Raw genomic sequence first — 26,372 nt, forward strand, 5'->3', positions numbered from 1 at the left:
GTACTAGGAACAGCAAAGATACTGCGTAGAACCCTCAAGCTCCCAGGCCTCTGGTAGAGGACCCGAGCTTGAAGGGAAAAAGAGACCACCCACGGGGGGTGAGGAAAAAGTTTTATATATATATATATAAAACACCCATTGTTGACATAAAGGACGATCGATGAATTTAATGAATTGGAGTGACACGTGGTTTTATAAACGTGTTATTTATGTAATAGTTTTTTTGAATAACTCTGAATGTTACGTCAGGCCCGTTCTCAGCTCTTCGTTTGTGTTCATGTCACTATAGCATACCTATCGTTTAGCCTGTTGTTGCTCGTTCATGTCTGTTCTTGGTGTTGGATTTTGTCAGATAAATTTCCCCCAAAATGCGACTTACACTCCGGAGCAACTTATACATGGTTTTTTTCACGTTATTGTGCATTTTATGGCTAATGCGACCTATATTCCGGAGCGACCTTTAGTCCGAAAAATAATAATAAAGTAATTTTATCCTAACCCTTTCAGAGTTTGTCAAGACTGCAATTCTATTTTGATTTACAAGTTGTTGAAGTGAACTGAAACATTTAGCTAAAATTAATACTTCAATCCAAACACCAATTAACATTGGTTACACACAGTGCAAGCGCATATGTCAAAACTGTGTCAATGGACGGACAAACTGTAGCATTTTTAGGGGACACGCCCTCATCCAAATGAATATCAAAAATAGCCACAAGAGGGCTCTACTGTCCCTACTGTCCATGTCACTGTGTTGCTGGCTGAGGACTGCGGGGGTAACTTTCTCACATAACCTTGGGAAAAAAACGATGACTCATTCAAGTCATTCTACTTTTCTCATTCATTAGATGGATGGTGTTCAAGTTCAAGATGACGATTATGGCAAACCGTCACAGCAATGAGGTTATGACTTATACATATTTGGTAGGAAGCACAGGACGCCAAATCCAGAGCCTATATTAGTAATACTCACAAATACCTGGTGTGCTGTAACCAATTTTTAACCCTTAATGGGATGTATTTGCTTACCAAACCTTTTTTGTTCAATTATTTCCGTTTTTTCTCAGTGAAAAATGTGCACATACACTTCAAATACTTAACTCCCTGTGCAAGGAAATATATTTTGAACTCTTTCCAGCACACATTAGGATCCCCCAGAACATTATGTTAGTAAATATTACATAACATACAAAAAATAAATTACAGTAGCAGTGCATTGCGTTGTACGGTCAGCGAGAAGTTGGCACACGTTAGCAAGGCCGCTCTCATCTTAGATACAAAGACTCCTGTAAAAGGACCTCCTTTCAGCAAACATTGATGTAGACATGTGGTAGGACACAGCAGAAGCTCGCCAATTTTGGAGGCATGCTTTACATAAGGGAGTAAAGGACGCAGACACTCGACTTAGCCAGGCACAAAATGAGAAAAGAGAAAAACGATTGGCAGGAGGTTCCCAGAGTACCCCAAATCACACAAATTGCATCTGTGACGTCTGCACAGCCACTCAAGGATCGGGCTATACAGCCATCACAGACGTCGTTTGAGAATCACTTCAGGGCGCAATCCATCATCATCATAGACGGACGGAGGCCAGAGAAAATATAACACATCATACTAAAAATAAATTACAGTAGCAGTGCATTGCTTTTGGTGGCTATCATCCCACACTTACTAACTACTGAAAATATTGTATAGCGAAGGCCTTGCATTATGTTATAATAATAATCTTACGAAAAAGTTACATGCATCTCTTCAATGTTTTCTGCCCACGAATTTCGCAAATTTTCTAGTTCATTTGTTTATCTAATATCGATATAAAATTTAAAGGAAGTGTGTGTAGGATTTATTTATTTTTAGATCTCTATGTGTGACCTGTGACGGGCTGGCAACCAGTTCAAGATGTAGTCGGCCTTTTGGTTAGGGTCAGTGTTTGAACTCCAATCCCATCTCCGCAAAACAGACCAACCACAATCTTGAACGTCACTATACTGTCCTAGACAATTATGTAGTGCACAGGTGTCAAACTCAAGACCCGTGGGCTAGATATGGCCCGCCACATCATTTTATGTGGCCCGCGAAAACAAATTGTGCATCAAATTCGTGTGTCATTACTAGAATTGCAAATTGTCTTTACTTTTATTAATACATATTTTTTTTAATATTTGACCAGTTTTTACTCATCTGATTTGAAAACAAGTTATTTGTCAGTTTGTTTTGTAGCTTTTACTGTATATAATATGAGGTGCTCATACATTTATTGGGGTTGACAGTCATAATGGCCCTCCGAAAGAAGCTATGACTACAATGCGGCCCGCGAAAAAAATGAGTTTGACACCCCTGATGTAGTGTGACATCATCAAAAGGCTTAGGACCCCGCGTCAACCTGAACTCCCGAGCAGATGTGATAGTAGCTAGGAGATAGATAGATAGAGCTAGTAGCTCATCTACTAGGAAACTATTACAGTTGCTTCCTTCCTTCCTTCAATGATCCTGAGTTTCCTCCCCAGGGTGTCTGTAATAGATTTATTCCATTTCCATTATCTTTAATGAGAACACTCGTTTCTAAGTAAAAACAAATCAGACTTTAACTAGCATAAAATTACAGGTTTAATTGTTAATCTAGCTAAATATGCATTTTCTCAATTCAGGAATCCCTAACGCCTTGCCTTCATCAAACGATGATAGCATGCAAACCACAATCCCCAACAGGATGATTTCTTCTTCCGCAGATCTTTGTCACTCCTGTTCACTTAAGTACTCTTAAACATTGTCATTGTAGCTGTTATCTCTATGCATGCTTTATCTGACAGTCTCTTTCTACTTCTCTAACTTTGATCTTTTGTGGTCTCACACTTCGCGCAACCACATTTTTTTCTCTGTGCCTTCAAGCAAATGGTTCCTCTCTGGAGTCTACGTGGAACCATGCATTTATGTATGCTGCACAATCAGCAAAAAGCCTTTGAAGTGGTTGCATTTTTTGTCTACTGTATCATTCTACACCATTTTACACTCTGGTATTCCTCTACACAAAAGAGCATTTTGTCCCTTGAAAATGTGCCTTTCCTTGTTGCTAGCCAGTTCTTTCTTTAATTCCTAGCTCATTCTGGTTTATCTGCCTGGCCAACTTCATCAATCACTCACGTCTATTATATGAGGTCTTGTAAATGTGTCTGTGCAACAAAAAAAGAACGTGATCTTTCATTAGCTAAGTACGTATATGGTGAATCTGTTAATCAATTTGAAGAGTCAACTTTATTAATCCCAAAGGGGAATTTGAACATCAGATGCCGCAGGAAGCGGCAAAAGAGGATGTAGTGTCATTCTAGTGCAGCACTATTGAGAATGCGAATGCAAGCGTGGCAGACAGAGGTGATGCAAGTGCAACGTTGACTGTTGCAGTATCGGGGTGTGGCTCGAGCTGAACCATATTTGGGGAAACAGTGTGCAGTTGCTCTTGAAATACATACAGACTATTGTGATAAATCAGGCTCTCTATTTCAATCAGTTATAATTCAAACTATTATGATTGGCTTATTACTGTACGTAGAGTGACCCAAGTATCCCTGTTCACCTATGAATTAATATACAACTAACAGAGTGGTTCAAATACTCACTTGTGATTTGAAAGCAATTATTAGCTAACAGCAAGAACAACAAAAATCGGATTCAATATTAGCCTTGTATTTATTGTCAATACTGACTATTTACTATTTAACTATTTTTAATATACAGTGGAGCCTCGGTTTTCGAACGTCCCAGTTCTCGAACAAATCCGTATTCGAACAAAGAATTCGAGATTTTTTTGCTTCGGGTGTCGGACCTCGCGAGATGAGCCGAGAGGACCGGATGCCAACTGACTCCGTTCGTTATTATATTCTCATTACTCTGAGGATTGCATCAACTCTAATCATGCCTTCAAAGAAAGCAAGTGGGAGCAGTAAAGCCATCCTAAAACACAAAGATGCTCTTAAAGCAATGCGACAGTGAGCGCCCGGCGCGCTGCAGTTGCGCGATCAGACCAAATTAAGCTCCCGGCGCACTGAGGTCCACTTAAATTTTGGAAAGTACATCAGGACTTTAAAAATATTTTCTAAATTTTAGCGACGGCTCTGTCACAATAATGCGACCAGCGCGGTGCAGTGGCGTGGTCGGCGACGCGCTACGGTTGCGCGTTCGGCGGTGCGCTGCAGTTGCGCGATTGAACAAAATGAAATGAAAAAATGCTTAAAAAAGGCGTGGGGTTTTTTTTGTCTTGTAATTTGTATAGTCTAAAAACGACAGCAGATTAGTATGAAGAGGAACAATGTCTTTAAATAAAAAAATAATCTTATATTAACACACTCCAAATGTATTGACAGTACATTTAAAAACAATGCAAAATTGAGTATTCTAGGAAGAAGACAATGCCAATCATATTGAACAGTTAAGATAAACTGTCATGTTTAGTCTTCATAACACATGGTGTAATCTTTCAATGTTACATAATTTTCCTGCATGACTCCTGGTTTCACAATGTGGGTATTTAAGTTAGACAAATAAATCTAGGGCACTATTTATGTTAGTATACCAGACAATAACGTTCACAGCGCTTGTTTGAAATGAAAAGACAAGTTAATTCTTGCAAAGGTGGTTGTGGTACACAAGAGTGGAAGAGAGCAAATTCCAAAGACGTGACAAATGGACAGTTGTGAACTCCTACCACACCTGACTGGATAACTGAAAGGATAACTCTGATGTGAAATCCCAGTGGTAATTATTGCCATACTTGGATGTTTAGCGTAAAACAATACATATACACATCGCTTCGCCAGCTACAATTACCACATACTTCACATCACGCATTTCGAAAGCATATGACCAAAAGTAATTTTAAATATGGTCAAAATCCATGGATATGTCTGTTTTTATTGAATCAATGTGCAGTAAAATATCTTAATTTTTCATTATACATTTCTGAGTATGTTTAAAAGCCAGTCTTCCACAGCAAAGGGTTTAACCAATGTAAAATTATTTTTTTTCCCACCAGAGCAAAACAGTAGTTTTTTTTTTAAACAATAAATAGAATTAAAAATGAAATTATATTATACAATTATAATACAGAATAATGTTAAAAAATCCATAAAAAGGGTGAATTTGCAAGTGTCCAGTCACATACTGGACAACAGTCTCGACATAGCAGAAGTAGTATATTTGTGCCAGGAAGTGGGCACCTAGAGACTGCTCCCCACCCCACAGCTGTGTCACCAAGTGCTACGATTTAAAAAAAATACTACAGTAGTTTTAAAATGGTTTGATGTTGGTTCCAAGACTGATTTAATATTTTTTTTACATTTCACTGTCATACTTGGGTACTTTTTATGAATCGTAGTTTTTACTTAACCCTTTGATGGACAACATGGGTCTAAAAAGACCCGGCTGAGTTTATATTTTATATATCTTTGCAATAAATTAATTTCACCGGTTGGTACTCAAGGAATGCCTCAATTAACTAGTTTTTGACGTCCCTACATCCTTATTTTCATTTTTACTTTTTAAACAAAAAACGTTTTTGAATCACTACCCCTCTAATGCGCAACATGGGTCTATAATGACCCGTATCCCTTTTCTATGGTATTTCATGTATGGCTGAGTATTTCAATGCTGCAGGAAGAAGCAGATGAGGAAGATGAGGAGGCAATTTTTCCAAATTCAGAGTGTGAGGTTTCTTATGATGACCCAGAATATTTGCCACAGGGTGAATTTGTTTCTGGGAATTCATCTACATTTCACGAAGACGACTCCTTAGATAATACAGAGGACTCATCAGATGTGTTGTCTGTATTATCAAAGGAGTCTTCTGAAGAGGAAACTCAGACCCAGTCCAGCAGACTGAGTAAAAAGCAATCTTACTGGGATGAGATTCCTCCCACTCATGGCAGAACCACAAGCCATAACATTCTCAGGAGCTGCCCAGGACCTACACCTGGATCAACAACTGTTTCACCAAAAGATGCCTAGGAAATATTCATGGGTGACAACATCATTGAGGAGGTTCTAAAATGCACCAACTTAGAGGGACAACGAACAGCAACAGCAAGAGGGAAAGAGTGGTGAAGCGTAGATAAAGATGCATTTTTGGCAATTTTGGGTTTGACCCTCCTTGCAGGGAGGGAGAAGAGCTGGGATGTGGCTTTACGGGAGCTGTTTCTGGATCCCCTGCAGAATCCACTTTACAAAGCCACCATGGGGCTGAGGAGATATAAAGATTTCCGTTGCACTATATGCTTTGATGACAAAAGGACCAGGGTTCTGTGACTGGACACAGATCACATGGCACCCTTTATATATGTGTGGGACTGTTTCCTGGCAAACTGCAGAAAACGGTTCATCCCCAGTGACTGTCACCATTGATGAGCAGCTTGTACCTTTCCGAGGCAGGCAGGTGCAAGTTCCGGCAATATATGCCAAGACAGCCAGCAAAATATGGCATATGTAATAGTATAGAAACTATATTAGTTCATAAAGTATGAAAATAAAAATAGAAATAATGATCAGTGGTGATAAAGTACAAGATATCTAAAGAATATTTGGAATATTCAATTATAAAATGAACTGATTTCAAAAGATAGAACAAATAAAAACTCAGCTTCTTTCTCCAGGCTGTTAGGGCCCTGAACTCGCTACCCCCTTCTGCGTAGCGTGCGGCACTGTTGCGCTATTTTCGGGAATGTCTGCTGTACGCGCACTTGCTCCTTTTTTTCTGCTCCTCTTATTTATTTATTTATTGTTGTGTTATTTATTCATTATTTATTCAGCACGCTTTTGTTATACTTGTTTACTTGTTTGTCTGTTGTGAGCCATGTCTTGTCACCGTGGGATAGGGGGGAACGAAATTTCGGTTTCTTTGTGTGTCTTTGGCATGTGGAGAAATTGGCAATAAAGCTGACTTTGACTTTGACTTTGAAATGAATGCGGGTCCTTTTAGACCCATGTTGCGCATAACAGTGGTGTGCATATGTTGCGCACCAAAGGGTTAAGAGAAGTTGAATAAGTACAGTAATCCCTCGCTACATCGCGGTTCAATTATTGCGGTTTCACTACAGCGCGGATATTTTTTCCAAATAATAAAAAAAAAAAAATCAAATTCAAAATAAAACTTCTAATTTGGGGAATTATGGCACGAAAGTTGCCCACACGCCAGCAGAAGGCAGGGAGTGCCCACACAATTGCAGCGTGTAGACTTAAAGTCCCAATGATCATCGTCACACACACATCTGGGTGTGGTGAAATTTGTCCTCTGCATTTAACCCATCCCAACGTGATTTTGATCCATTCCCTGGGGGAGAGGGGAGGAGTGAGCAGCAGCGGTGCCGCGCTCGGGAGTCATTTGGTAATCTAACCCCCCAATTCCAACCCTTAATGCTGAGTGCCAAGCAAGGAGGCAATGGGTCCCATTTTTATAGTGTTTGGTATGACTGGTCGGGGTTTGAACCCACAACCTTCCAGTCTCAGATCAGACACTCTACCACTCTACACTCTACTATCTTTAGAAAAAAAAAAAAATATAATAATGAGTTCTAAAAACATATTTACAGTGTTGTAAATGACAACAGTGTTGTTTTTTTACAACAAACTTGAAAGCCTCCCCTTCATTTTCAGTGGGAACAGTGTTGTTGTTCTCCCTTTTTTTGATAGTGTGTCATAGTCTGGAGTAAAATTTGTTGTGGCAATTCTTAGGAGAGATCCGAGGTGTTGGTCCGTTTACCTAGATCTGTGACGGGTTGATGTTGATGTTCATGTGGCTGAACGTCACGTCGCGTACGTCGAGCCAAATTGGCCACTCTTTTTAAACACTCGGCACTCAGTGTCCACCTTGCTTTTCCTTGGGCGACTCATTTTAATGGAAGGATTCCAGGGGAAGGTTTGTGGGTGGCTTTAGCGTAAAACTGTATCCGAAAGCTCGGCACGCAAATTACAAGAATGCTGTCGTCACAGCCCACGCTCTAAATTCGGCACTGATACAAATAGAGCGCGAGTGCGCCATTTCCGTACTACTGAGTACGTACACGCACTTGTGAGTGTGCACCGAGCTTTCTGACACGGCTTCTGGTAGTAAATGCGCAGGCGAGTGGTTCCCCATCTACTGGGGAAACACAGTCATATCAGGCAAAATGAGCAAAAAAAAATGCTTAATAATACAATTTATTTAGGGTTGGCGGGCCGGATGTGGCCCGCGGGCCGTAGTTTGCCCATACCTGGGCTAAACGATAGGTATGCTAACGTGACATAAACACAAACGAAGAGCTGAGAACGGGCCTGACGTAACATTCAGAGTTATTCAAATAACTATTACATAAACAACACGTTTATAAAACCATCTGTGTCACTCCAATTCATTAAATCCATCGATCGTCCTTTATGGAAACAATGCCGCGTATGCGCCGCTGACGTCTAAATATTCAAAATATTCCACAGACCCATATAAAGATATATAAAGTATATATCAAATAACTATCATATATTATTATTATTATATATTATTATCATTATAATATAAACAACAATATTATCAAACCATCTGTGTCACTCCAAATCATTAAATCTATCGATCAAATTCCTCGTCCTTTGTCAACAACGCCGCGCGTGAGCCCTGACATCAGCCTCATCGTTATTCCACAGATCTAGTATATAACTATATTATAGCGTTAACAAAGTACAAGGAAAGACGTGGGTTTGGTAAACGTCTCTTTATTTAACAAAACAAGAGTTCAACGAGCCAACAAGTACTGAACTGTAACGATAAAAACATATACAAGTTGCTACACGAAATAAAATATATCAAATAACTATAACATAAATAGTTCACCGCCACACAGACCCAAGCACCGGCGTGGACTTCCAGGTGTGTGGCGGCGTGGACTTCCATCCCTGGAGGTGGCACTTCCAGCCACAGAGGTGAAAGAGAGCTCCATAGAATAGGACTGGGCGTGCGTAAAAGCCATGCCCGAGCCCCATCCACCGTCTCCGGACAGCCACCTGGCCGAGCACCGGCGCCGCACCACTGACGTCACTTGAAATTCAAATTACAGTAATCCCTTGCTACATCGCAGTTCGTTTATCTCAGTTTAACTTTTTTTTCTTTTTTTTTTAATTTTGAAAATTTGTGAAAAAATTCACATATAAGTCGCTCCTCAGTATAAGTCGCCCTCCCACCCAAACTATGAAAAAAAAACGCGATTTATAGTCCGAAAATTACGGACTATATACAATACATGTTACTAGTGACGTGCGGTGAGGTTCATGACTGGGGAGACACTGACGTCACACACACCATCCTCCCCGGTAAAATTTGTCCGGCACATAACCGTGTCACAAAAAAGGTTGGGGAACGCTGCTCGAGTGTGGCTTATTCATTATTTAATTTGAACTATTTTAATTAAAATCGCATATCAGCAGTCTTCACACATAAAAACACTCAATAAAGCACATGGAATCAAAAACTTGTTTTCGATCGTGCGTACCACTCCGTTCCGAAGTCCCGTTGTCCGAATCAAACCTTTTAACTCCGGAGTTGCTCTTCCTTTACTGATGACCTCCTGCTTCGACCGAAAATCCATAGTTGAAAATCGTTTGGATATGCAATCCTCCCTTGTAAAACAAAATGTAAAAGCGAAAAAAAAAAAAAGACCCCGAATGTAAAACTAAATAAATGGACGACTGCTCCTCAGTTGTTCACTGTAAATTTGAACTGGAGATCTCTTATTCTACAGGTAGGTGCATGAAGCATCCTGAGATCACTAGCACCCCCTGCCATAAGGCTGTAGCCTCCGTAAGGTATCTTTTCAAAGCCGTTTTGTTCATCTAAAGAAACACGACGTTACAGACAGATGACAAAAAACACAAGATATTATATACGTCAGCTTAACTACGGAAATTAGTTAATATAGCCACAGTGTTTGAACACTTAAACAGGGACATAAAGACAGAGAGCAGTTCTGTCTAACTCAGGTATGGGCAAACTACGGCCCGCGGGCCACATCCGGCCCACGGGACCGTTTAATCCGGCCCGCCAACCCTAAATAAATTGTATTATTAAACGTTTTTTTTTTTTTCGGTCATTTTGCCTGCAACGACTGTGTTTCCCCAGTAGATGGGGAACCACTCGCCTGCGCATTTACTACCGGAAGCCGTGTCAGAAAGCTCGGTGCACACTCACAAGTGCGTGTACGTACTCAGTAGTACGGAAATGGCGCACTCGCGCTCTATTTGTATCAGTGCCGAATTTAAAGCGTGGGCTGTGACGACAGCATTCTTGTAATTTGCGCGCTGAGCTTTCGGATACAGTTTTACGCTAAAGCCACCCACAAACCTTCCCCTGGAATCCTTCCATTAAAATGAGTCGCCCATGGAAAAGCAAGGTGGACACTGAGTGCCGAGTGTTTAAAAAGAGTGGCTAATTTGGCTCGACGTACGCGACGTGACGTTCAGCCACATGAACATCAACATCAACCCGTCACAGATCTAGGTAAACGGACCAACACCTCGGATCTCTCCTAAGAATTGCCACAACAAATTTTACTCCAGACTATGACACACTATCAAAAAATGGGAGATCAACAACACTGTTCCCACTGAAAATGAAGGGGAGGCTTTCAAGTTTGTTGTAAAAAAATGCATTTTGAATATGATCTGTACAAATAGCAGGGATTGAAACTAGCGACCATTGTCATTTTCAAACAATGCAGGATGCTCAAGGACATTGATGCACCACCTGTTTGTGACTAATCTTAACCTGTAAAGTTCTTAAGGCTTACTTTAAGGAAGTGTTTCCCGTTTCCTCACCTCTGTTACCAGGTGTTTGTGAGTTAAAACTCTGCTCTCATTTTCAGATACCCCTCACCGTGTTGCTGTTTTGATTACTTTATTTGGATGCATGCTTTCACCGATTCTTCAAGATGATATATTTGGTCAGAATGTTTGCCGTTTGATGTGATCTCATAAGATAAACATCTTTCATTAATCTGACCTGCAGGCACTGAAGTGATGGAGACTGTTATTCATAACAACAGTGTCGTATTTTATGACAATCACTGATAGCAGTTTTTTAGGGATTTTTTTTTATTTTTTATAATGCTGTTAATAAATGCATTTGTTTTCAAAAAACCTTTTTGGAATATCCATGCTTTACTACCTACTAAAGGCCAAAACCTTTTATGCAATGACCTTTACAGGTCGTTTATATTACTTCACACAAACACTACATCCATCTGCTCCTGGTTCGGCCCCCCGGTCAAAATTTAGAACCCAATTCGGCCCGCAAGTCAAAAAGTTTGCCCACCCCTGGTCTAACTGCATAGCCTGTCAACGTAGGCAGCCGTGTGATTACGCAATCTTCAGAGGAGGCTAGACAGGAAGTTGGCTCCTCCGAGCAAATCGTCTTCGTTTTTAAAATAACTATAAAAATTCAGCGATTTTGGTTCAAAATGATACAAAACTATTGAAATTAAAAGGAAAATGACTATAATAAAAACGATTGAATTTGGTTTTTCCCTTTTCATGATGACTGGGGAGGCGTGGCCTCCCTTGCCTCCTCTGACCGCACGTCCCTGCATGTTACAGTGGTACAGCAGTCATTGACGATGTAAGTGGGTCTCCTCACAAGAGAAATGAACGATCACATATGTCTAACCTTTAGGACAATGCTCCAAATGTTGGTTTACATTCCTTTAGAGGTCCGTTTTCGCGTCTGTTAGCGTACCCAGTACTTCTTGTTAACATGTTACACGCACACACGTATAATATTTATATTTTCAATATTTATATAAATTTTTCTGTGTTATTTATGCAATTAATGTATTACGTATTTACATGTTTGAAACAATTATTTAATGTTCTAATAATAAAATATGCACTTAAATGGTTTCATATACATTTATTGACACAAAAAAATGTACAGATGAGAGGGTGACCTTACTTCGTGGATTTCACTTATCGCGGGTGGTTTTTGGAACCAAATTATCCGCGATAAATGAGGGATTACTGTACCACTTTTGTTGTTGTTGCCTTTTTAAACAAGTAGCTGTATTTCTACTTGAGAGAATTTGAGTATTTGCCATGTCACCTAATCTGAACTCAACAGAGCATGAAACATTTACTGCATCAGTTTGAAAAATTTAGCATGACTATGTTAATTATTAAAATATTATTTAAACACTACTGTACAAATGGAAAATGGGTGGAATTTCTGAGTGGTGAGGGCCAATATAAAAACTGAGAAAAGCCTAGTCTATATGACACACTAAAATAAATTCATCAATAAGTACTGACGGTTTTATTTCACATTCATTGGTGTGGTATAGAAAGGTAACATTATAAATGCCGTCTTTTCCAATATGCGTCAGTGATTCGTGAGTCGGTGATGGTCAGCGTACAATGCTGTAAACCTTTAGTCATAATAAATTCATGTTGCTTGTGTGCTTGTTCTTAATTTGTGTGTGTGTGTGTGTGTGTGTGTGTGTGTGTGCGTGTGTGTGTGTGTGTGTGTGTGTGTGTGTGTGTGTGTGTGTGTACGTGCGTGGGTGTGGGCACGCGCGCTTGTGCGTGTGTATTTTGTGCTTTTCATTGTGTAATTACATTTTTAATTTATTTCATTTAATTAATTTCATTTCCCATGAAGTGTTATTTTAAATGAATATTTTAATCTTATTATTTTCTATCCTGCCCTTTTTAGAGCACACATACATACATATAATGTTGGGCTTACTGTTGGTGAAGGTACTTTATTTTATCACTATTCCCCAAGGAGTTGTGGGCATTTGTCACGTCTCGCCCCCAACTGCTCCACTATGTGTCTGTCTTGGTTTCTGTCTGTGTGCTCGCCCCTCCCTTCCTGTGTGCCCATGATCAGTGTGATTGTTCCCACCTGCCTCTCGTTACCTGTCGTGTATAAAAGTCCTGTCTGCCCCTCTCTCCCTGTCGGATCATTGGTATTGGTTGGTTTTGGTTTTGGTTGCTGTCGTTCGGTGTTGGCGTACTGTCTTGATGCCGTCATGTCCTGCTGTCTTCTTGTTTCACGTCCCGGTCAGTCAAGTTATTGTTTAAGTCATGTCAGTTTACCGAGTCTGTATTTTGAGTTGCTTCAATAAACCCTGGTCCAAGCTGCACTTGGTCGTCCTGCTCCATGCTCCACAACCGATCCTGACAGAATGATCCGACCACCAAAACGACCAGCGCTTGGACCACCCTTCACCACCAGCTCCCGCTGCGACGCCCGATCCACATCCGAGCATGTTCCAGCGCCATGGGCTTGCAGCCGCCATCGGATCTTGCTCCAGCGACGCCGGACTCACGGCCGCCATCGGAATTCCCCCCCAGCGCCATCAGCTCCGCGACCGTCATCGGACTAAGCTCCCGCGACGCCGGACCCGCGGCCGCCATCGGAGTTCCTCCCAGCACCATCGCCTCTGCGACCGTCGTCGGACTTCGCTGCCGCGACGCCGGACCCGCGGCCGCTATCGGAGTGCCCCCCCGGCGCCATCGGACTCGCGGCCACCACCGGGCTCCATCCCAGCGTTGCAGGACCTGCGGGCGTTGCCAGACATCCAAGCCAGCTGCGTCGGACCCGCGATCGTCCCTGACTCCACTCCCACTGCTGCGGCGCGTGATGGCTCTTGCCGCCGCGCAGAGCCCCGCCTTCCGAATGTCGCCGATCACTGTACGGACTTTGTGAGTGGCCGCCGATCGCGGTACAGACTTCCCAAGTCGCCGCCCCAGTGCGGTTGTGTTTCCCCGAGTTTCCGCGGAGTGCGGTTCTGTTTCCCCAAGTCGCCGCCCGTGTGCTGTTGTCTTCCCCAAGTCGCCGCCCGAGCGCGGTTCTGTTCCCGAAGTCACCGCCAGAGTGCGGCTCTGTCCCCTAGGTCACCGCCAGAGTGCGGCTCTGTCCCCTAGGTCACCGCCAGAGTGCGGATCTGTCCCCGCAGTCACCGCCCGAGTGCGGATCTGTCCCCGCAGTCACCGCCCGAGTGCGGTTCTGTCCCCGAAGTCACCGCCAGAGTGCGGATCTGTCCCCTCAGTCGCCGCCAGAGTGCGGATCTGTCCCCGCAGTCGCCGCCAGAGTGCGGATCTGTCCCCGCAGTCGCCGCCAGAGTGCGGATCTGTCCCCGCAGTCGCTGCCAGAGTGCGGCTCTGTCCCCTAGGTCACCGCCAGAGTGCGGATCTGTCCCCGCAGTCACCGCCCGAGTGCAGATCTGTCCCCGCAGTCACCGCCCGAGTGCGGTTCTGTCCCCGAAGTCACCGCCAGAGTGCGGATCTGTCCCCTCAGTCGCCGCCAGAGTGCGGATCTGTCCCCGCAGTCGCCGCCAGAGTGCGGATCTGTCCCCGCAGTCGCTGCCAGAGTGCGGATCTGTCCCCGCAGTCGCCGCCAGGGTGCGGATCTGTCCCCGCAGCCGCCGCCAGAGTGCGGATCTGTTCCCCGAAGTCGCCGCCAGAGTGCGGTTCGGTTCCCCCAAGTCGCCGCCCGAGTGCGGTTCGGTTCCCCCAAGTCGCCGCCCGAGTGCGGTTCGGTTCCCCAAGTCGCCGCCCGAGTGCGGTGCGGTTCGGTTCCCCAAGTCGCCGCCCGAGTGCGGCGCGGTTCGGTTCCCCAAGTCGCCGCCCGAGTGAGGCGCGGTTCGGTTCCCCTAGTTTTTTTTTTGGGGACGTCGGGAGTCGTCCCTTGTGGGGGGGTTCTGTCACGTCTCGCCCCCAACTGCTCCACTATGTGTCTGTCTTGGTTTCTGTCTGTGTGCTCGCCCCTCCCCTCCTGTGTGCCCATGATCAGTGTGATTGTTCCCACCTGCCTCTCGTTACCTGTCGTGTATAAAAGTCCTGTCTGCCCCTCTCTCCCTGTCGGATCATTGGTATTGGTTGGTTTTGGTTTTGGTTGCTGTCGTTCGGTGTTGGCGTACTGTCTTGATGCCGTCATGTCCTGCTGTCTTCTTGTTTCACGTCCCGGTCAGTCAGTCAAGTTATTGTTTAAGTCATGTCAGTTTACCGAGTCTGTATTTTGAGTTGCTTCAATAAACCCTGGTCCAAGCTGCACTTGGTCGTCCTGCTCCATGCTCCACAACCGATCCTGACAGCATTAACCATATTGCTTCTGGGGGCCATATTCAGATCTTGTTCAATGAAGCTCACAGGTAATTAACTTCACACATTTATAATTATGATGGAAACCAGAGCACACAGAGAACCCTTGTAGGCATGGGGAGTACCCATGAACCCGAAGGTGAGTGGACTGAAGAGGGATCCAAGCTGGAATTAAACCAATGAATATGTTGCTGGTAGGGAGCAGTGCTCACTTCCACTCTCCCGCCTAACACACCTCCACAGTTAGTAGCAGTACCTATATAACTAGCTAATTTAAAAAAAAAAGTATTTGTATTATCATGTAGCATGTAATGCTACATCACTCATCCATCCAACCATTAGCATTATAATAAAAGTATGTTTCACAGTATTCCGTTACAATTTTTCAAATTTATAATTATTTCTAACTGGTTGGCTGAGTCAAATCCTCCCTCTTTTAGGAATGCTGTGTTCATTTGAACAACAATTGTAACCACTACTCTTTTTTTTTTTGCTTTATTAAAGTGCCGCAGTTGTGACAAAAAAAATCTGAGAAGTCGTGATGAATAAAATGTCAAATGTCAATGTTGTATCATCATCATCAAGAAACATTAATGAGAAACATTAATGAGCATTTGAACAGACATACACTAAAAATACCCTTTCCTAGCCCACTTGCCGGGTAGCGTGGATATATAGTAGAACGGGTTACTTTTATCTAAGGTTGGGTTAAATATTTTTTTAACGCAGAGGTTTAAGGTGGTCCACCCATAAAAAATGTGCGGGCTGCATCTAGAAGTGCATCTGGTGTTAAAAACAGTGGCAAACACCTGAAAGGGGGGAAGTTGCAACTTTTTTTTTTTTTTTTTTTTTCTTCTTAGAAAATTGAATTTAACCACCACTGTTCTGATGATCTCGTAACCAATTTCTTAGCAGCTTTTTAATACCCATATTATATGGGAAGTTTTTACATCTTGATCAAATTGGGATTAAATAACTCTGCATTGGCTCACTCCCTTTTGGACCCAGTACTTGGTTTGCCATTTCAGCCAATTTGTCTTACTTTTGTCCCAGCAAATTTCAAAGTGAAACTTTTTTTGTGGTACAGTTGGAGCGATAATTTTGCATCTGATAAAGTTATCACTATTAGACTAGAAAGTAATTTAGGGAGTCCAACTTGGACACTTGAGCTGCCATCCCTCACCACTAGCTTTACATTGACCCTCCAAAGAACATTACAATAAATCTTACATATATGTGACTACCATGGAATCATTATGTTGCAGACAGCATTAGCGAGTTGTGTTTTCCCCCCTGCGGTAAAGGGATGACGGTCGGGGACATCAATTAGCCTCCAGCCAGCTCTGACCTTGAAAATAAGCACTGGGAGTGAACAGGAAGTCTTCCTGTGCCCACAGCCTGGTGTTTCAGTTTGTGTCATGCATTATTGATTTTCATTTTTCCTTAGGACTGTAATATTGTATGCTTCCTCCAAGTGCAGATGTGCAAATTAGCGCCAGCTAAATCCATTCTTGTGTGCCAAAATCTAAGTGTAGAACTTGAAACAATGATAATTACATTCAGCCACTGTTGTATGTTGAAGTCAGTTTGACTAGCACATACCTAGAGAAGGAGCAATATTTCAGAGGCTTAGTCATGCACCTCCACGATGCTCTCAGCAAGTCACAACGTGCCCACTCTAAGGCAAAGGCCTGACAGCCTATACTTCCTTCCTGCAGTAGTCGATAGAACGGATAATTGGTTTGGAACAAAACACCTTTTTTGTTTCTGTTGATAAAAATCACAGTTCAAGATGCAGATGAAGTGCTCCTTGCCTATCCCAAATTCCTATCATGATGTCTCGCAGGCATTTATGGAACAAAGAAAGGAAAAGATAACCCATTCCCAGTTCTTTTGAGAAGTATGTACTTACAGAGAGTTGGGATGAACATGTCGTTCACTTCTTTTGTTGTAAAAGGGAGAGGTGTCTGCTTTGGGATGGTGGGAAATTCAGCAGTTGGTGTAACTGTGACTGACGGTTCAGGTTGGGTTCCTTGTGGAGGCACGTATGAACCTCGTGTAGACCTGTCCTCCAGTAAAACCTCAGGATGTGCCGAGGTTATGGCGGCGGTGGTGGTCAGGGAGACAGTTGACGGAGACAAATAAGCAATTGACATAGTTAGTCCCTGTGTGGGGTCCACTGATATGATAATAGGGTCCTGCCCTATGCGTTTAGGATCTAAATGAGTGGGGGGTTCATACTCAAAGATCTTATCGGCGAAGACCCATTTGAGTCCAGCTGTGCACAAAGCTAAACTAAGCAGGCAGGCCAGGATGGGCAGAATGCAGATTTTCTCAGAGTGCAGGCAATTGTTAATCTGTTCCATCTCTATGCACACACAGCAGGTGGCTGACAAAGCCATAACTCCTGAAGCTCCCGGATGCTCCCCACCATCATCATCATCATCACCGCCTCCCTCTGCAGTTACCTCTGCAACCTCCTCCTCGTTCTCTCCAGCTGCCTCGGTCTCCTCTGGTTTCTCCTCTGGGACTTGTTCAGTATCAACCGTGGAGCCAGAGGGGGAGGCTACTCCAGAAGGGGGGACTGGCCCTGCAGAGAAATCCTCCACTCCTTCAGTCATCTTAACTGCTGGATGCAGGTCTCGGAACACGATTACCTAAGACAGCGTCAGCCGCCAGTCACTTTAAGTATGTTATCCATCACTAGGTGAGCCAGGATTGCAGAGGAAAGTGGGGAAACGTTCTTGATTTTGACCTTGTTAACAGTCTGGGGTTTATGTGGATGGCCTTCCATGCACAAGGGAAAGGAGTTCTATGCGCTCAAAGAAATTTACTCATGTGTCTACAAGTGGAATATTCAGATATGCTGCAGGATAAAAAGAAAAGATTTCATTGATTCCATGGAGGTTCTGCATATTCTGATAGCATGGTGGGAATAGTGAAGACTCACTCACTTGAGTACTTGGACGGAGGAGATGGCGTTGTTGTGATGGGACGTCTGCAGCTGCGATAGTTGAAGTGCATAAGATAGGACGGCCAGGCACTGCAGTGGCAGGCGGAACATGCTGCCTTGTCTGTCTGTGAAGCTTCAGGCAGCAGAATGGCTGAATCATGAGGGAGCGGCAGGTGTCCTTCCTCTCCAGAGCAACCACAGAAACAGATGAGTAAGGGAAAAAAGAGAGAATGATAGAGAGGAGGTGGGAGGGCAGGAGGGAGTGAGGGAGGCTGGCTGCAGCAGCAGCAGCGGCGGCAGCAGCACACTAGGGCAAAGAAGATGGGTTACTCCCCTTTTTCTTCTTTCACCCCTCCTCTCTCACTAAAGTGGTGAGCGGGGCAGGCCTCCTCCTCTCTCTCCTTTACTTCCTGTCTTGCCACTGCGTCCGTGCGCTCTTGTGCAGGCTGCTCCCAATCCCAGCACAAAGCATCAAGCTAAGCAAGTTCCTTAATCCAATTAAGAGCCCATGTCAGCGAATCACAGGCAAGCCAACTGCCCCAGCCACCTCCTCCAACAGCAGCCCCCATAGATTATGCCGAAACCAAAGGGTGTGTCTTGTATCCAGGGGAAGGAGCCAAGCAAGCAGACATATGATCCATCCCAGGAGGATAGAGCCAGTGTACTCTTGTCCTCTCAAGTAACCGAGTAATAACACAGACAATAATGGTAATAAATAAGATGGTGCTTTGATCATCGACGGTGCATTAATTCTTCTATATATATGTATATATATACACACACACACACACACACACACACACACACACACACACACACACACACACACACACACACACACACACACACACACACACACACACACACACACACACACACACACACACACACACTATTTTAAGAAGTTATTCCTTAACAGCTGGATTGAAACACAAACATTTGTCCTACAGGGACAAATAATAACAGGACGTAAACGTCAAGAGCCCCTTCAAGCATTACAAAGGTTTATCAGACCACCATTAAAACTATTAAGTATATAACCCAAAGACACCAAGTAAGTGGCTTCCAAAGCAATCCAAGGACTTCTGGGGCTTGAGGGCCCAAACAAGATGAAGAAAGGTCAGGTAACCTCCACACGGAAAGCTGACCCTGTGGTGACCCTTTCCAATCCTCAGACAGAATTAATACCAGTAATGGTATCTGTGGGAGAGGACTTCCTGTCAGGCCCTTGAATTAGAAACCCGCATATTGATTATACTCAGCATTTTCGTTCACATTTTTTTTTTGTTTAGAAGAGGCCATTTGTCACAAAGGCAAATAAAAAATGCTGGGGAGGTTTTCCTATTTTATAATGAATCAATAGATTGTTAAATTGTTTAAGATTTGATATTGACACAAGGACAACAGTAAACACAACCCTTTTTTAAAGGTTTTGACTAAAGGCCCACCATAAATGTAAAAAAAATTAAAATAAAAGGAACAAGCCCAAAACATGATGCTCCCACGACCATGATCAGACAGAGTAATTGCAATATTTCTAAACCAAACATTCATTCAAAATAAAATGTTTTTATGTGCAAAAGGGTTAGTGTTACGTTTCACGTTTTTGTGTATATTTGAGAAATATACAGTACTTGATTTCATCTCATTTGATTTTTTTTTTTAAATGAAAAGACCACACTTCTTTTAACCTGAGATTTATTTTCCCTCAGGTTCCCTTTGTATCTCCTTATCGAGCACCGAATACAGAATATCAGAATTATCTGAAGATGGGTTATAAAATGGCAAATTTGGTTAAAACTTACAATATGCCATTTACAATGCATACAGTTGGTATAATCACCAAGATAAGAGCATTCAGTCAACGAAATGATGATAAAATACAATTGTAAAGCCATACATATTGATTCCAAAGAAAAATAACATTAAATGTATAATTATGCATCCCTTATCGCCTATAGTCCCTTTGACCATGATACATCCCTACAACTCGTCTGAGCAGGAGTAATCAAACATCTAAAGTTACCATCAAAGAACCTTTTATCACGTCACAATCCCACTGGCAGGGCAACAGAAGATAACAATGTCATTACAGTCCTGGTGGATGTTGTAAATGTCTTTTTTTGGTAATCATTTTAAAGGTCACATAATTAAAACCCTGCCAGGGAAGGTGTGAATTTACATGAAGAACTGAGCCACCAGGTTGGTCATACCCAACAAGATAAGAAAACTGTGAAAGACAGCTGACGGCCAGCGGAGGGAGCCCTGTCGCCTCAAGGAGATCATGTGAATCAAGGAGGGGAATACAAACACTAAGGCCAAGCCGCACATTGCTCCGGAAAACCTGCAACAAGACATTGCAATAAATAAACAATAGGTCCTTGAGAATTTTGCTGCAAAAAAAATTAGACAACAACTTAAAAGATGAAATGCATAAAAACAGGCAAAATATACCGAATGATGGATCCAATGTTGGGATAAAACTTTGCCATCAGGACACCAGCTCCAACAAGCAAAATGTTCAGGGTGAGGACATGGAAGAAACTAAAGAGATAGAAAGAAATATATGAATATAGAAGTCCTTTATTATAAACCCAACTATGAAGCATTGAATGATTCGATGAATTGCGCCTCACTCGCACCGGGTGCAGAATGGCTGCGGCGCGGTCATCCACTGAATGGCGCAAGGACTAGACAGCATTGGACTCGACAAGTTAACTCACACAGGCTACAGTGTGCCGCTGCCGTTTGCTCGCCATCCGGAATCTTTCTATTTTTTCCGGATGTTCCAAACGTATTTTCATGAAGCTGAAGAGATTACACGACTCAGACAGGAAGTTGGGCGTCGGCGTACAAGGTGGATCCGGTATATTTATAAAAAAATAAAATAAAATAAAAAGTTCTGCGATTTACAAAAACATCACATATCTACAACCTGCAGACCTTCCATTTCAGCTAACTACATAGCTTGGCATGTGTTGGACATTTAAAAGGCAAAAAACGAGCTCCAAATGAATGAAACATGAGAAAATAACACTATATAAACTCAAAACGTGCTTAACCATGGTAGATGAGCCAAAGTCCTGGAAATAATGTCCCAAAAGCGTATCAATGTAAACGATTGTTTACAATAGCTCTCTTTTACTCTCTCCTTATTGCGTGAGTGCGACTCTTCAATGTTTGTGTCACTTTATGATTGGGGCTTTAACAAAGAGACCATCGCAGGACCCCATTGTTAAATACGGCAGTAAAGGCTCTATGTTTTGATATCTATGCAATTTTATTTTAAAGGTATTATTTAATAAGTACACAAAAAGTAAGTAATTATCAATATTGTCAACAGTATGATTTTTCTTTAAATTGCAGCATTTGTGATTTGAAAACTGCATTATTCTACTTCAATGCCATGTCTATCTGAATTCTATTATTTGTTCAGCCCGAATTATTTTGCATTGCAAGTGGATGCTTTACCTGGGATAATGATTGCCAAACATCTGGCTCATCATCTGGACTCGCACCAAGTATCCCAGCAAAGGATAGACTGTGATCATTTGGAACAACAGGAAGGACCGAGCAACAAACACCATCACATCACCATTGGAGAAATTGTCTAAGAAGTTCTGAGGAGAGAGGTACAGCAATAGGTATGTTTTGAGTTTCAAAAACATTTGATGCCAAATGATGTACTAGTTTGTCTTAAAACACGACATGAGTACCGTAATAGCTATAAACCGCACCGGATTATAAACCACACCAGCTAAAATTCAGGGATATTTCAGTTTTTTTTTCTTACATAAGCCGCACCGGACTATAAGCCGCACGTGCACACGAGTTTTTTACAAAGAAAGACAGTACATAGAAAGCCTTTTTAACGTTTTAATAACATGTCTTTCTAAACATTGTCTGTGACTCAGCAGTAGTACCGCAGCAACGCGGAAGTGTGCACGCGAGTTATTAGCAAAGAAAGACTGGACACAGAAAGTTTTTTTTAAAGCTTTAATAACATACCTTAACATTTCTTTTTAAACACTGCCTGTGACGCGGCAGTAATACTGCAGCAACACGGAAGTAACACAGCAAAGTCACTGAGACGTGGCGGTAACACAGCAGCAAAACAGCAGCAACATGGTAGCACAGCACTAACAGGGCTGGTTAAAAAAAACATACCGTAAAAGTAAAAAAAGAGCCGTCTTCATCTTCCTCCTGTGCACTGAAACCATCGAAGTCTTCCTCCTTATTCCGATTGGAATAGCGTTAGATATCCTTCGCCTCACACTTTCTCAGTCTCTCTTTCGTCGTCGCTTTTATGCATTTCTTCGAGTGTGATGAGGGTCTGTTCATGCTAATCTTATTCATAGACGAAGCGCTAAATTACATTAAACTAGCGAGCGGCACGTATAGCTTAAAAGCGGCATCATATGCATTTCTTTTGTCCCCCGTAATGACGGTTTGTGTATAAAAGCTTCCTTTCAGTAATGTACGTCTTGATCTCATTCTGTCTCTTCTTTGTGTGAGTGCGAGTGTGGGTGTGTGCGTGATGCGCGAGACGATCAAAACACAAACTAGCACGTCTTCTTCGGCGCATTATCTCTTCTTCGTCTGTCTCGCTCTTGCTTCCTGCTAGAGCGCCCCCTGGAGACCGGGGGCCGTAAAAATCCATAAGTACGCTCCAGACTAGACACAACATAATGTCATCAGCATCGACTGCCTTTGGCTTAAAAGCGGCATCATATGCATTTCTTTTGTCCCCCATGATGACGGTTTGTGTATAAAAGCTTCCTTTCAGTAATGTCCGTCTTGATCGCGTTCTGCGTGATGCGCGAAATGTAAACACAAACGAGCTCGTCTTCTTCGGCGCATTATTTCTTCTTCGCCTGTCTCGCTATTGCTTCCTGCTAGAGCGCCTCCTGGAGGCCGGAGGCCGTAAAAATCCATAAGTACGCCGCGCCGCCGTTTAAGGTTCAAAGTAACCTTCTGAATAAAATGCATTAAAAGTTCACAATCATTACAACTTTTTTTTTTTGGTGAGCAAAATGTCAGAAGATTTGAATTTAAATGCTGATTGATTGGGTTTTAATACAATGCAGATGGTCCAAACAGCACCACTGCTTTGTGTAATCTCTGAGTCACATGGCAGAGTAAGAGAAAGGGTTTAGAGCACAGGTGTCAAACTCAAGGCCCGGGGGCCAGATATGGCCCGCCACATCATTCTATGTGGCCCACGAAGACAAAATGTACATCAAATTCGTGTGTCATTACTAGAATTGCAAATTGTCTTCACTTTTAATATCTTTTTTTTTTAAATATTTGACCAGTTTTTACTCATCTGATTTGAAAACTAGTTATTTGTCAGTTTGTTTTGTAGCTTTTACTGTATATAATAGTGTTAAGAGTAAAAGTGATCAACTCATCACAAAAATTACGAAAAAAATCTTATATAAGCCGCACCTGACTATAAGCCGCGGGTCCACCATTTTGGAAAAAAGTCGTGGCTTATAGTCCGGAAATTACGGTAAATGTGAATTTGTTTCACAAAAGCACAACCTCTCTGCAATCAAGTATGTATAGAACATTTTTCAGTCTTACTGGTTCAATGCAGTCTTTGCTGAGAGGGGGTGATGGAAAAGCTGCAAAGATCAGCACGCCCACATAGATGTAGGTCAGCCCAACAAGGAGATAAGCCACAGACAGGTCCCGTACCTGAAAGCAGCAAAACTCAGTCACATTGTGCTTCTTAGTCAAGCAGAGAGTATTAGAGGAAAACAAAGGTTGGAGTAACTGAATGGCGCAACTGCGGATTCTTTCTCGTGTCAAGGGTGGAATTTAGAACCCCAGTGAGCAATGATTCACTCAGAACTAGTATGAGCTTCCAGAGATCAAGGTATGTTTACATCCCGTGAAGCGCAGTATAAATGAGAATAACAAAGGCTCACATTGTTCTCTTGATGCTTGTTGTTCTTCATCAATGTGATGATACAGTTGTGAATGAAGAAAGCCAGCGTAAGGACACCCGTCAGTTGAGGGAAGAGCAGCCGCAATTCTGGAGGAACAAAAATCATACAGATACCATGCACCTCCCCTTACTTGCAGCACTTGTTTAAATCAGTCAAAACCAGACATGGTTTCTTATAAGCGGGAAGCATGAAATTGAGGTTATAGGCAGAACTCAAGACAGCAGAAATTCTACAATGACCCCAAACATATAAACATATATATAAATAAACATTATACACTTTAACTGAACTAAATAGTCATCAATATTGACTACATTGTTAACCGTCTGTTAAATATTACAGAATTGTTGCTCCAGGAGGACGATCATTTAAATACTAAATAAAATAAAAAAGTTAGCTAAAACGCCATAGACTCTATGTTACATCACCCACCCTCTATGGCATAGAGGGTGGGTGATGCAACAGGACAACAACCCCAAAAGAGGAAGCACCTACTTGAGGTTGTTGCTGCCAAAACACTGTATTTCATGTGATAGACCAACACAAAGTGACACGTGAAAACGTATCCAATGTACGTATACAGAAAGTCTACATTTACCTGTGTTTTTTCAAATGTTTCTGTGACACAAAAAGTCTGGGGGGGAAAAACGGTTTCAAAAGTGCCATGAGATTACCCACCAATTTTAACTTTGCAATTTACAATCTGGAGTTGAATAGTCTGAACAGAGCACTTCCAGAAAGTAATAAGATGGGGTGAAAAGAAAACGAGATTCATAAGAGGGGAAAAATGCACAACGAAGAAGGTACGTATTAGGATTGATTACCTGGAACATAGATGCTAGTACTGTCAAACCAGTGGAACTCAAGGTGAAAACCAAGACGGGCAGCTTTGATTGTGACCAAAACAATTAGGTAGATCACTGATATGGTGCCTAGACAATGAATGACAGAGCTTCAGTGATTGTACTCAATGCATCACAATCTAAAATGTTAAAGGGGAAAACAAACCCAACATTTTCTTTACAATAATATGCTGTATGCCCCCCCTCCCACTGCATTCTTAATATTGCTTTTGTGAAATTTAAGTTAAGTAGCTAAATTCACCCATTTTTATCCACCCATTTTGCCACTCACTGTCAACTAAGAATGAGATCACAGTTGCCAGGTCTCACGTCACAACCAATCAAGGCTCAGCTTCAGGAATCTGGTGAGCCGTGACCTTAGATTTGGCAACTGTGATTTCATTTTCAATCAACAGCTGAAAAATGGCTAGGGGTTGTTGAGCTTTTACTTGTCCTCCTCTCCTGGGGGTTAAGATCAGGGGATGTTGAGAATAATTGACAATTATTCTCAACATCCCCTGTCAATTGTGGTCTTGTAAAGACCTTTGAGATGTTTTTGTGATCAATGGCTATATAAATAAATTTGATTTGACTGCCCCCCCCCCACACCCCCCCCCCCCCCCCCACACACACACACACCCGAGATGGACAAAAACAGGTGGAGTTTGCCTATTTAATCCATGTTCCACGAACGAAATATTAATCAGAACACTGTGTTTCGGACAAATTGGCCTGCACAGAACATATTACAATGAAGATTCTGGGGTTGTCTTTCCCTTAAACAATTTTTTAAATTTTATATTCATGCAGTAATAACAGTAAAACACTATGGTTTACAATTCATTATAATTATATATTTCTCAACATTGACAAAATCGGAAAATAAGATGTTTGAATAAGATGGGGGCTGAAGGCGAAGACAAGTGAAATTACACCTTGATACGATTTTATTTAACACATACGATAGCTAAATGGAACATGTCTAAAGTAGTTTTAAGACACAGTCAGCTTGGAAACATTAATTTATTTATTAAAATATATATATTCAGACTTACCCAAGAAGGTGAATCTTGCAAAGAAGGAGGCTGATCGGAAGCAAAGTAATGGCAGCAGTAGAACAATGAGGAAGAATGGCACAGTATTGGCTTTGCTCCACCAGTGTTCAAAGGAATTGACAACAGATGTATCATTTCCACTGGTACTGATGTAATGTGTGCTGAAATTGTGGTTCCCTCCAGAGTCGGTGCTTGGGTATGGACAAATTACTGGTGGAGAAATAAACAAAGTATTGCAATACTCCAAATTTATAAACTAAAATAAATATTTATGTGAATGTGTGTGTTTATATATATATATATGTGTGTGTGTGTTACACAGAGGCACACACACATGCACCCACCCACACCCCCCCCCCCCCCCCACACACACACACACACACACACACACACACACACACACACACTCCTTCACACCTGATTCAAATCATCATGGACGTTATAAGGCTTCTACATAACGTAATTT

The 26,372-nt window shown here is 42.3% G+C and overlaps 2 protein-coding genes across 15 annotated transcripts in view; both read right to left on the reverse strand.

Moving 5' to 3' along the window:
• nrg1 (neuregulin 1) overlaps window positions 1-19,589 on the reverse strand; it is a 60,145-nt gene extending 40,556 nt beyond the window's left edge. For 9 of the 14 annotated variants that reach the window (XM_049738459.1, XM_049738458.1, XM_049738457.1 and 6 more), the window contains exons 1-2: window positions 18,057-19,589; window positions 17,015-17,759 (exon numbers count right to left, since the gene is read on the reverse strand). In XM_049738459.1, coding sequence (XP_049594416.1) covers window positions 17,015-17,759; window positions 18,057-18,215 — 904 coding nt within the window. In that variant the 5' untranslated portion in view covers window positions 18,216-19,589. Of the gene's footprint in view, window positions 1-17,014; window positions 17,969-18,056 lie in introns of all 14 variants that reach the window. The other 5 variants (XM_049738468.1, XM_049738463.1, XM_068652857.1 and 2 more) reach the window with 5 other exon arrangements.
• Window positions 19,590-19,736: 147 nt separating this feature from the next.
• slc38a9 (solute carrier family 38 member 9) overlaps window positions 19,737-26,372 on the reverse strand; it is a 43,337-nt gene continuing 36,701 nt past the window's right edge. Inside the window, exons 9-15 of the mRNA XM_049738488.2 lie at window positions 25,907-26,116; window positions 24,834-24,941; window positions 23,989-24,095; window positions 23,642-23,755; window positions 21,527-21,675; window positions 20,510-20,599; window positions 19,737-20,399 (exon numbers count right to left, since the gene is read on the reverse strand). Of these exons, the coding sequence (XP_049594445.1) occupies window positions 20,234-20,399; window positions 20,510-20,599; window positions 21,527-21,675; window positions 23,642-23,755; window positions 23,989-24,095; window positions 24,834-24,941; window positions 25,907-26,116 (944 nt within the window). The 3' untranslated portion in view covers window positions 19,737-20,233. The remainder of the gene's footprint in view (window positions 20,400-20,509; window positions 20,600-21,526; window positions 21,676-23,641; window positions 23,756-23,988; window positions 24,096-24,833; window positions 24,942-25,906; window positions 26,117-26,372) is intronic.

The sequence above is a fragment of the Syngnathus scovelli genome, chromosome 13, assembly GCF_024217435.2.
Source record: "Syngnathus scovelli strain Florida chromosome 13, RoL_Ssco_1.2, whole genome shotgun sequence".
NCBI classification, from domain to species: Eukaryota; Metazoa; Chordata; class Actinopteri; order Syngnathiformes; family Syngnathidae; genus Syngnathus; species Syngnathus scovelli.